At 39.3% G+C, this 12,246-nt stretch overlaps 1 protein-coding gene across 5 annotated transcripts in view; it reads left to right on the top strand.

Annotated features, from left to right (window-relative positions):
- The window catches only part of Supt20h (SPT20 homolog, SAGA complex component), a 29,816-nt gene that overhangs the window by 12,953 nt on the left and 4,617 nt on the right, over nucleotides 1–12,246 (top strand). For 3 of the 5 annotated variants that reach the window (XM_040754419.1, XM_040754418.1, XM_013118701.3), the window contains 10 exons: nucleotides 1,065–1,222; nucleotides 2,195–2,221; nucleotides 2,611–2,643; nucleotides 3,729–3,837; nucleotides 4,214–4,316; nucleotides 4,573–4,728; nucleotides 6,376–6,682; nucleotides 7,256–7,416; nucleotides 10,494–10,549; nucleotides 11,689–11,808. In XM_040754419.1, coding sequence (XP_040610353.1) covers nucleotides 1,065–1,222; nucleotides 2,195–2,221; nucleotides 2,611–2,643; nucleotides 3,729–3,837; nucleotides 4,214–4,316; nucleotides 4,573–4,728; nucleotides 6,376–6,682; nucleotides 7,256–7,416; nucleotides 10,494–10,549; nucleotides 11,689–11,808 — 1,230 coding nt within the window. Of the gene's footprint in view, nucleotides 1–1,064; nucleotides 1,223–2,194; nucleotides 2,222–2,610; nucleotides 2,644–3,728; nucleotides 3,838–4,213; nucleotides 4,317–4,572; nucleotides 4,729–5,676; nucleotides 6,683–7,255; nucleotides 7,417–10,493; nucleotides 10,550–11,688; nucleotides 11,809–12,246 lie in introns of those variants that run through there. The other 2 variants (XM_021231445.2, XM_040754420.1) reach the window with 2 other exon arrangements.

The following is a 12,246-nucleotide window of genomic DNA, read 5'->3' as shown; positions in this document are numbered from 1 at the left end:
GATGCCTATAATCTTAGCTCTTAGAGGCAGAGGCAGGAAGCTTACAAGTTGGAGGCCAGCCTGGGGTACATAGGGACCTATTCAAAAACCAAGGTAAGTGTCGAGCCTGATGGTATATAACTATAAGCTCAGAACTAGGGAAGCTGCTAATGGAAAAGGATATGTTTGAGATCATCCTGGCCTACATAGTGAGACTGTCTTATAGAAAACAAAATTGCATTTTTTTGTTGTGACTGCATGTTTGTGGCTTTCACTTTTAAAGATGTGTTTATTTGAGACATGGTTCTGTGTGATCAGGATTGCCTGGAATTATGCTATATTTACCAACTGGTCTCACACTTGCCATTCTGCTGCCTCTGCCTCCCGAGTGCTGGGATTAAAGGCGTGCGCCACCAACGCCCGGCTAAATCTTATTTTCAGATTGTTAAATATTGCAGTTTTATGTGCAGTGTGTGAAGCTCTGTTCATGTCTCTCAGGCTTGGTGAGATGCAGCATTGGGACACTTAGCATAAAAAATTGTATGATGAAAGGGTTCTATGCAGTAGTTCTCTGAGGGTTAGTGCTATTAAATTCCTTTTCATTCGTTTATTTATTTGTTGATTATTTGTGAGACAAAGTCTTACTGTATGTCCTAGCTGGCCTGGAACTCGCTGTGTAGACCAGACTGATTTTGCACACAAAGAGAGCAACCTACCTCTGCCTCCCAAGTGCTGGAGTTAAAGATGTGCCACCAAAACTGATCAGTCCCTTCACCTAGAATGTGCAAATGGCCACTCGAGCCTTGGGTTGGTTGTGTTTGCAGTTGCATTGGATACTACTTCCTAAGTGCTGTGGCAATATTTAGTAAATGTTTGTTATAATTTTCGTTATGCTTGTAGAAATATATAGCAATTTCCTAATTAATGGTTCAATATCTTGCATAATCATCCTGAACTTGATGTTTTTATACTGCCTTAAACATTTCTTTAGTGCCATGTGTATACCAGATAGAAGTCAGTTTTTATTTTTGTTGTTACTTTTGCTGCTTGAGAAGATAGTATTTGAGATTTTCTGTCCTTTTCAGGATGTAAAAGACGATTATGTATTTGAATGTGAAGGCGGTACTCAATATCAAAAAACAAAGTTGACCATCTTGCAGTCTCTTGGTGATCCACTTTATTATGGTAAAATACAGCCTTGGAAAGCAGATGAAGAAAATGACGGTCAAATGTCTCCATCCCAGTGAGTTCTGTTGAGTATACGTAATACACAGAGGCATCCAGAGCTTGTATAGAACTACCAAGGAACTGCCAACTAGCACATAGAGTTTCCTTTAGGGATTTGATATTTAATATGTGCCAATACATTTTGATAGTAGATGTGAATAAAGTTAAAGTGCAGTTGCCATGTTCTCTAAGTTATTTATAATCATTCATTTAGTGTAGCTAATTATGTTTGTGATAGCTCTAGAGGACATTCTTAGGATTTTGTTGGTGGTGGTTTATGTAGTTGATTTTCTAAATGGTATGTTGTACAGTGTACTAGTACTTAGTCTTGATTTTGGGGTTGAGGAGTTTGGACAGGGGCTATGAATACCTGGCTGGCCTGGCATATGCTCTGGAGACTAGGCTGGCCTCAAACTCACTGAGATTGCCCTGCCTTTGCCTCTGCTTCCTGAATGCTGGGGTAATTTTGGTTGTATGGTTACTTTTATTTTTAGTTTAGTTTTTTTTTTAATCCCATTCGTACTATTTTGAAAGATGGAAAAGAGCTCAGGAAAACGAAAAATGATCAGGGTCAGTTATATGTCAAATTATTGTTAAACCCTTTTCCAAAATTTATTTGTGAAGAATGATGAGTTTTAGAGTTATTTTCACCCATACCTAGGTAAAAGTCAACAAGAAGAAATAGCAATTCCTCATTTAACAGCTATTAGCTGTTTTGATTATGTGTATCTCTGAAAATATTCCCCGAAGACACTTTCACTCTTGCATGTGCTGGCCTTTCATAGTGAGAGGGCACAGTCGCTACTCATTTGTGACAGTTTAGTTCCCATTGCGGTGGGACTGCTTCCTGGAGACAGCTGCTGTGTACCTGCCGTTATTCTACACGGTCCATGTTCCTACATCCTTCCATGTTCAGAACCTAAGAGCTGTGAAGCTTAAGTTTGACCTGCCTTAACTGAGTGCTTTTCTTTTATGTTTTGTATTTCAGCCCTGCTGCAGATGATCATTCAAATTGGTAATTAAAAAATAAGACTCACTTGTTTTTATATGTTGTCAAATTAAATGAATGGAAAGCCACAGGCCTTTCTGTAGTTCAGTGATTTTACTAAAGGAACAATGTTTGTAAATAGTGGTACTTAGTAATTTTTTTCCAGATTGTGTAATAATATATAAACATTAAATCTCTCCGAAGGTAAATCAACCAAATTGATTGTTTCATGATGAATGTAAACCTTGAGCATTATTTCTCAAGTTTAATCTTTGAATGTAATGATATATTGCTAGATTTTAAAATGAATTTATAATATGTATTGCTGTGACTAAAATATGAAAGACTTTAAAGTTTAACCTAAGATGTTTTAAAACTCTCTCACCTAATACTTCTCTTTCTTGGTAACATTTTAGGTTTGTTATTGGGTCAAAGACTGATGCAGACAGGTAAAGTGCATTTGCTCCTTTGTTTTGGTCAGATTGCATGGGAATCTGCTTCTTTGTTGGGTAGAGTGTTCTGTATCTGAGTCACAGATGTTGATTTTTGTTACACATTTAACTGAACATTACATGATTTATTCTTTTTTCTTTTTTGGTTTTACGATACGGGGTTTCTCTGTATTGTTTTGGAGGCTGTCGGTCCAGCTCGGCCTCAAACTCACTGAGATCCACCTGCCTCTGCCTCCCGAGTGCTGGGATTAAAGGCGTGCGCCACCACCGCCCGACTACATGATTTATTCTTAGGTCTTGGGTTAAATCACTTAATATCAAAATCTCTAAGGTCCAGTTTCATGTTTTAATACCCTGGGTGGATATTCATAGGATTAAGAAAATAATTAAAGACCATGCTTAAAATACAGTTTGTTTTAGGTAAGAAAATTTAAACATCTGAGAAAGATGATTTTAAGGGGGATGTTTATAATCTAAGTCTAAGGGAAAGCAAATGAACAAGTTTGTCTGTTCCTTGGTGTAATTATATTGTAATTGAGGGTGATCTTATACTTCTCATTTCCCCTATAATTTCTATATTTGAAGTAAAATCATAAAATATACCTTTATACGCATTTATGATTAGCAGAAAAGATTTAAACATTACTTTGTCATTGGAAACATTTTAGACTAGGCTTCTCTTTATGACATTTGTTAGTGTGTGAACGTGTGTTGTCATCCTGAAGTTGGGCACATACGGGAGTCAGTTCTCCTACCACCATGTGGGCTCAGAGTAAACGTAGGTTGCCAAGCTTGCTGGCAAGCACTTTATCCAGCTCCATCTCTTAGACTGGATTCCTCACTTAGCTCAGTCTGGCCCTGAACTCTTTGACCAGTCTCCTGTGGGTATGTACTGATGAGAACTCACTTTTAAGCCCCATGTTTATTTCAGCACTTGTGGTTGGGCAGTTAGGGAACACTTGTAACACAGTGGTGGAGTGCCTCATACTGATTTTTCTATTAAATCTGGTGGGACTTATTTTCTGTATGATTTGTCTTTAAGACAAATTTGGCTAACCCTTACCTGCTTTTTTTTCCTATAGGGTAGTTAATCAGTACCAGGAGTTGGTCCAGAACGAGGCCAAATGCCCGGTGAAGATGTCGCACAGCTCTAGTGGTTCAGCCAGTCTCAATCCAGGGGAGGAGACAGAAGTAAGTTCACACTGCTGGTGCCTTGTACCTTGTTGTTTCTCAAGGAGCCTGAGAAATGTGAAGGGCAAGGGAGCTATAGTTTCGCTTTTACTTTTAACTTTCTTATTATTCAGCTGTATGGTTGCTAAGGTTCAAGAGTACTCAGTGGTAGGTAAAACTCTTGCTCCTGTTAGAGGGAGGTGGAGAGAGATGGCAGGTTCCTGTCACTCTGTGCCCTTCCTTGGCCTCACCTCACTTCTCATGTGAGTCACAGTCTGTGGGGCTTCTGGGACTTTGTTCCTTTGGAGCTCTCTCATGCAGTCACACCTTGCTTTCATGTAGGAATTGTAATGATATAAATTTGATCTTAACAGTTGTTTTTAATGTCATTCCTCAGCAGCCTGAGACTGTGTCTGTTCAGTCTTCAGTTTTGGGAAAGGGAGTAAAACATCGACCCCCACCCATCAAACTTCCCTCAAGCTCAGGAAATAGTTCCACAGGTACTATCCTTAATACCTCATGCCTTTGCTAAAATATTGCCTATTTTTATGGTGATAAGTCACAGAATTTTGAGTTATGAATGTAGGGGGAAAAAGTGTGTGTATGTTCATGTGAGTGTGTAACCATGCATATACCTTTGCTCCTGGAGGTAGCTTATTTGGGTGAGTGGTGGGATCTGATGTTGGTCTTTATGATTGCTCAGCAAGTGCTCTGAGCCATCTTTCCAGCCCTAGGAAATAACTTGTGTTCTTCCAGGTAACTATTTTACAGCACAACAGGCCAGCAGCTTCCTTAAATCTCCAACTCCTCCTCCATCATCTAAGCCAAGTCTCTCTCGGAAATCATCTGTGGAGCTCAGTCAAGTCAGCATGCTTTCTCCTGCTGCCCTGTCACCTGCCAGCTCTTCACAGAGTGAGTCATGATTTAAACTCTTGCACAGATTCGCAAAGTTTTGTTTGCATTAGTGTCATTTGAAGGCAGCTTTTATTCAGTCTGTGAATGGTGAAATCTGAATGTACTGTGTACCCAAAATGTATAAGTTGCATGAAACTCAGGTAGAGTTTTGTTGGCTGTATGTATTACATGTTTAATTGTATTTGCTTTTTTGTATCTATGTATGCACTCAGTGTACACCTTTCTTTTAGGCTTGTTGCCTATACATCTTTAAAAATTACTTGGCATTAAGGTTGCAGACTATTCTTTTCAGTGCACCCTAGGATCTTTTACTATATAAACTGTGACTGATACTAAAAAGAAATGTGAGTGAATTATTGGAGGTACATACATTTGTATGACACCAGCTAGTCCCAAGGTTGTGTTCAGTAACCTGAAAAATAGTATTTGAAACCATGCACTTCTACACTTCTGTAAACTGTCACTAAAATGTGATCATGTGAGCATAGGAATATAGAATTCTCACTTTGGGATACCCTTTTTAGCAGCAAGTAGAGGCTATATAGGAATGCTAGACTTAATTTGGGTGAATTTCTACAAATGGCTATCTGAATATATTAAGTAGTAATTTGGGGGGATTCCAGTTTTTTAGCTTTTTTTTGGTTTTTGGTTTTGTTTTTGGTTTTGGTTTTTGGTTTTTGCTTGGTTGCTATTGTGTGGTGTCAGCATACTGCACAGTGCTAGGATGGTCCTAGGTATTGACATCTGCATCCTGATAGCTCAAAAGGTGTAATTTTTCTGCCTTCTTGTTTTGCACAAAGAAAAATAAATAAATTTTCTCCAAGTCTTCTTCATACTTCTGGTGTTGTGGGTGTGGATTGTGGTGATCTGCTGCACACAGTTGTGTTAAGTCAGGGTGGAGTGACAGCCTCTGGACATTCACATCTCTTTCCTTTCTTTCTGCAGGACATGAAAGCTAAAAAGGAAACACCTCAAGAGCTTTTGCTTTACTATTTTTGTTTCATTTTTTGTTTTTATTTTTTTAAAAGTTGATAAACTGTGCATACTTCATTCACAACAGATTTTCTATACATTCTCCATTTAAACAGAAGTACACAGTTACTGTTAAAGATGCAGTATTATCTATAAAGTACTTGCTTTATTCTTTGTAAATTTGTTTGTCAGGGTAAACTTGATATGTTGTGAATTAAACATGTATATCTTGGTGCCGAATATAACTGATAACCTTGTGTAGCTTACTAAAACTGTTCAGTTTATCCCAGACAGTTAAACTAAATAACAGCAGTATTTTAAAGAAGTCATGAATTATTGAAATCATAAATAACAAATTAAATTCATTTTCAACTTTATAGGCAAAAGACAGCATGTAGGAGACTAACTTTTCAGTGGGTGTTGTGGTAGAGTGTATTTCCACTGTTTCTGTGATAGCATCTGGAGTGGGACTCTTAGGTGATATACTGCATCCTTAATTGTAATTGAGTGAAGCAACACTCATGGATCGTGTAGAGAGTTAACACTTGCAGTTCACTGCTTTAAAAAAAATTGAACAAATTTGTCAGTGCTAAGTAAGATTCCATTAACCTTATTTTAAAAGGATCGGCCATTTATAACAAACTAGCAATTTTTATTTTTCTCAATGAGCAGGATCTGGAACTCCTAAGCCATCTACTCCTACACCAACCCCTTCATCGGCCCCACACCCTCCTGATGCTCAGAACTCAACTCCTAGTACCCCTTCAGCCACCCCATCTCCCCAAGATTCAGGCTTCACCCCTCAGCCCACTTTGTTCACTCAGTTTGCTCAGCAGCAAAGGGCTCTGAGCCAGGCAATGCCTGTGACAAGCATTCCTCTTTCTACCATGGTAACATCCGTAACAACAGGAAGCACGGTCTCCCCGGTCATGGCAGACTCTGCTGGGCTTAACACCATCAGTGTAGTGAGCTCTGCTGGGTAAGTTGACAGTGTTAAAGACAGTTTTATTTGTGAGATTAAGAACAAATTGCACATTACACTAAAAGATGGTATTTTGATATAGTTCGGAGCTGCTTCATGTGAATAATATAATTTTAGTAACAAAATGTATTACCTATGCAAATATGTGTTTCACAGTTGCCCAGACTTTACCGTTTGCCTGTTACTGTCTTTGATTCTCTTGGGCAGTGATTTGATTTGCTTTTCCTCACACTGAAATATCTAAGAGTGTGCTCATTCCCTGAGCCAGTCACACTTAAGCACCAAAATGAAACTCAGTCTAGAAATTGAAAATTAAAAAACTACTCCATTTATTTGGGGAGTGTGTGGCACAGCGCACATGTGAAGGTCAGAGGATGACTTGCAGGTTCGGGTGTTTTTCTACCACCGTCTGCACTGTGTCTTCAGGCTCACTGGCAGTGCCTGCTGAGTCGTCTCATGTCCCCTAGATTAGTTTTTAAGATAGAGCTTGTTGATCGCTTTTTTAATCTGAAGAATTGTGAGATTGTATTTGCTTCCACAGTGTGTAATGCTCTGTCCCTTACCCTGCAGCGGAGCCCAGGCTCTGAAGAGTGGCTCAAACTCCATGCTGGGTTGTGACTCTGGTACCGTAACTCCAGCAGGAAACAGCCTGTGCAGCGGAGGCCTTCTTCCATCAGGAGGTCTCGGGACAAATGCACTGCCTGGTGCAGCGCAGGCGACTTCTCAATCAGGTTAGAATAAAGCACACATGAAAGTCTTTCCTCTACCTTGGGTTGTTTGTTTGTTGGTTTTAGTTAGTTTTGGTTTTGGTTTTTCAAGACAGGGTTTCTCTGTATTGTTTTGGAGGCTGTCCTGGAAATCTCTGTAACCCAGCTTGCTTCAAACTCACAGAGATCCGCTTGCCTCTGCCTCCCAAGTGCTGGGATTAAAGGTGTGCACCACTAATGCCCAACTTGTTTTAATTCTTTTTAAAAAGACAAGGTGTTATTGTTTCTTTTACTCTTTGGTCTTTGGGAGGCCTGCCACTCAGTTCCCAAATAAATGCACACGAAGTCTTTATTTTTAGTTGTAAATGCCCAGCCTTAGCTTGGTTTATTTCTAGCCAACCTTTCTTAAATTATCCTATCTTGTCTCTGGGCTTTTATCTCTCTATTTCAGTATACCTTTATTCACTTCTTACTCCACGACTTGCTGCATAGCTGGGTGGCTGGCTCCTGATGGCATCCTCCTATTATTCTACTTGCCAGCCCCGCCTAACTTTCTTTCCTGCCTAGCTATTGGCTGGTGCAGTTCTTTATTAGACCAATCAGGCGTTTTAGACAGGCAAAGTAACACAGCCTCATGGTGTTAAATAAATACAGCATAAAAGAATGCAATACATCTTTGCATCATTAAACAAATATTTCACAACATAAACGAATGTAACATCTTAAACTAATACTCCACAATAGCAGGTTCTCAATAACTGGCGTCCTCCTTGGTGTGTGCTGAGCGTGGCCTTCAGCTGCTCTTCCTGCTCCCACCTCAGCAGAGCTGGGGTTACTGGTGTGCGTTTCCATACCCACCCTTAAAAACTGTTAAAAGCACTAAGTGCTGTTTTTCATAGTTTCATTTCTCAGATCCTTGAAAAGCCTTTTTTAGTTCTGATATCAGAATTATCCACCTAGAAAACAGCTTCTGGGCAGAACCTGTTAAATCTGTAAGTCTGTGTGTATTATGTCTTCTGCTTTGCATAATAGTGAAATTAGTTTTTAATAAGCTTACTCTTTCTTTTTTTTTCTTTTTTCTTTTTTTTTTTTTTTGGTTTTTTGAGACAGGGTTTCCCTGTGGCTTTGGAGGCTGTTCTGGAACTCACTTGGTAGACCAACCAGGCTGGCCTCGAACGCACAGTGATCCGCCTGTCTCTGCCTCCCGAGTGCTGGGATTAAAGGCGTGCGCCACCAACGCCTAGCTAATAAGCTTACTCTTGTCAATAGTAATGGTCCAGAGAAAACATTAGAAATATATGTTCCATTGCTATTATTGTGGTCGCTAAAAGCCTAGATTTTTATTTGAATAATCTTGGGAAATTGCTTTTTTATATCATTTTTCCCAGAAATAAAACGGTGACAGTAGTAATTTGTCTCATAGGAGAAAAAATACACGTCAGAAAGTATTTGCATTGTACCTGTGTCATTGGGAACGTTCATGTTGTCTTCCTCTGTAGTAGTAGCAGGCCTTGCATAGTTATTACCATGTGACCCAAAGCAGTGGGAACAAGTGTGCTGGTTGTGATGCCCTTTAATGAATATGTTGTAATGCCTGGAGCCAATTCCTTTTCTTACCAGTGGTGGGAGCGGGTGAGCAGCTTAGAAATAAACTGACCAAAAGCTTTCTCAGTTATGGAAGAAAGTATAATGTAAATGTGCTGTTGTTTTCTAATTCTAGTTGTGCTGAGTTTGATGAGAAGGAGCCTTGGGTATTAAAGTTGCATCCTGAATTTCAGATACTTAGATGTATGTGTAAGGAACTCCTAAGATACTAGGTTTATTTTGCTCCGGTGCTGTCACTTAATTTTCCTAGTCTTAGTGTCATCTGCGTTCTGACTTTATTTCACCTTTGATAAGCTAGAAAGCTGCATACAGGGGTCCTTCTTTGTATGCTCTGCCACAGTGCGACACTGAGTGAATCAGGCACTGATACACGTGTGCACAGCAGTTATAGTTCAAGCCATTTGTCCTCAAGGACTATTTCCTGAATGAGACACATCTGAGACTTTCTCAGTTTCTTGTACAAGCCTTTGATGACATCACATACCAGTTTTCTATAACATCTGATAGAGGACTACATAAGTTTTTGTTAATATTTTTAAGATCTTCCCAATTCTTCCTCCCAAATGTTAGGATTATAGGCACATTATCTAGACTAGATGATTTTTAATATGTATTCAGATTGATATGAACAAACGTTTTATATACTTTTATTTTGGTGGGGGTATCTTTCGAGACAGGGATTCACTATATAACTGTCTGTTTTGGAACTTACTATGTAGATCAAGCTGTCCTTGAACTCACAGAGATCCTCTGCCTCTTCCTCCTGAGTGCTGGGTCGAAAGGTGTGCACCACAATGCTGCTTAATTTGTACATACTTTGAGATCAAGGTCAACAAACTGTAGCTATACAGTCTTGCAAGATTTTTTTTTTTATGTCTGTATGTGTGAGCACACCAGGACTCAGGTTCAGAGTCAGAGGACAACCTGCAGGCATCATGTGGGTACTAAAGTTGAACTTAGGTCAACAGAACTTGGTGGCAAGTGCTATTATGTAACCAGTGAGCCATCTTGCTAGTACTTTATTTTGTTTTTCTTTAAATTTGGAGTTAATAGGCCATTATATCCTAACTTTGGATTTATCTTTGCAAAAGTCAGTGTTCTGTTAACATTTTGGTGATTGGTATTTAGAATGTAAAATGTAGTATTTGTTAAATGTGAGTGAGAAATGTAACCAGGAGGCAGGGAAAATGTGTTTGCACAGGGTAGTGTTTCATTACCTTTACAATGGATAGTAATGCTAGATGACTCTCCCAACAGTAGACAAGTGAAGAAGTCTTTTGAAATGTAGAGTATAGTTTATATCTAGTATTCTACATCTTTGAATAAAATTTCAATATTGATAAATAATAAAGTGGCTCTTTGGTTGTTAAAGGGTTAAAGATTATGTATAAGTTAATTATTTGGAGAAAGGACAATGATGTATTTTCACATGTTGAAGTATAAATTTCATTTGTAACACTTAGAGTTCTATTATAACCATTACTTTTGTTTAACAGATATCCCATTTGGAATGAAAAATACTTCAAGTCTCAGGCCTTTAAATCTACTCCAGGTAAACATGAAACAATGCTTTTGACTTAAATTTTTATTTTGTTTTTTTTTTTAACCATTTATATTTATACATGTCAGCATATGAAAATTTGAGGTCTATCTGGAATCTTCTAAGGGTATTTGTGTTGCTGCTATATAAGTAGTTAAGTAAGGAAAAATGATAGGTGTTCTTTAGATGTGGCTTTCATTGGCTTTATTCCCTGTTTAATCAAGAGCTAGCTGCCTCAATGAGGAGGTCCTGGAAAAGCACCTGCCTACATACATGTGCTGTGTTAGCTCTCCTGGGTTTTTGTGCTTGGGGGTTTCAAAAGTTGGGTGGGTATCCTTTACCCCAAGGAAGATTATGCTTTCTTTCTTTTTGGTTTTTCGAGACAGGGTTTCTCTGTGGCTTTGGAGACTGTCCTGGAACTTGCTCTTGTAGGCCAGGCTGGTCTCGAACTCACAGAGATCCTCCTGCCTCTGCCTCCCGAGTGCTGGGATTAAAGGTGCGCACCACCAACGCCAGGCTTAAAATGGTAGTTTTTAGGGTTGTTGCTAAAGGACTAGAACAAATTTGACTGATGGGTTGTCTTACAGACATTTCTAAATCACAACTTTTTTTGTTTTTGAGAAGGACATGTTGTGAAGCTCAGGTTGACTCTGAACTCTCCTTCTCTTGTCTCAGCCTACCAGGTGATAAGAATATACTCACTACAATGTGTCACAGTGTGCAGTTAGTTTGTTCAGAATCTTAGTTATATGTAACGACCTTTTGTGCTGTTGGCCTGAGAAGTGATAAATGTTTAAAAACTGTAAATTTATATAGATAATTATTAACTTGAGCAGGAAATTTCATTTGAAAATAATATTTGAGTGGAACCAAACAAGCACTAGGACTTAGAAATACTTTCTGTGTATAGCCTGACTGAGCACGGGCAGCTTGTGTTTCACTTCTCTGTGGTGTGTGGAGGCAAGAAGCAGGCCCAGCAACTGCTGGGCTCCACCTCCAGTCCTCCTGCTCTGTTCATCTGTTTCCTCAGAGCCTAGAGAGTGCTTGACTCCTAGCTAAGTATCTGCAATGTACGCTTTTCCCATGTAAACAATGGGAAGGTAGCTAATTCTTGTTTAATTCTGTTTAATTCTTGTTTACATTCTGAATAGCTTCCTGGTGGTTCACTCATTTTTAACACTGAGCAGCAACAGCAGCAGCCACAGCTTCCCCAGTTTGTACATCAGCCTCAACAGCCTACAGCCTCAAGTCCCCAGCAGCCAGAGGAGCAGGTAAGGGTTATTGGCTTTTTTGTGTATGTGCGTCTTTGCCGTGGAACTTAGGACGTGTTTTTCATACATTTCCACTGTTAATTTGTAGTTCCTGGGTTTTTTCTCTTTATCAACACCAGAAGCTGCCAATTATTCTAATCATAGCTGCTCTGATTGGAGGTCTCCATCTTGCTAATTAAGTGTCACACAGCCAGGCAGTGGCAGGTGACCCACCTCTCTGTCTTTCTATCTAGCCTATCATCTTTTGTTTGTAGACATTTATTGCTGTTGCAGTGGATCTGTCTGTCTGTGTTGTCTTGACCTATTGGGCATTGGGAACACAGAAGCAGATACTGCACACTACGGTCAGGATGTAATTACATAAACTGAAGTCTGAAGAGAAAGGAGCAGTGTTCCTGGACTGACTTTGCCTATTCTGTAGAATCACTTGGGAAACTA

The sequence above is a fragment of the Mesocricetus auratus genome, unplaced genomic scaffold, assembly GCF_017639785.1.
Source record: "Mesocricetus auratus isolate SY011 unplaced genomic scaffold, BCM_Maur_2.0 Super-Scaffold_100011, whole genome shotgun sequence".
NCBI lineage: Eukaryota > Metazoa > Chordata > Mammalia > Rodentia > Cricetidae > Mesocricetus > Mesocricetus auratus.
The sequence above is the reverse complement of the archived record's forward strand: the minus strand, read 5'-3'. Positions and strand labels throughout refer to the sequence as shown.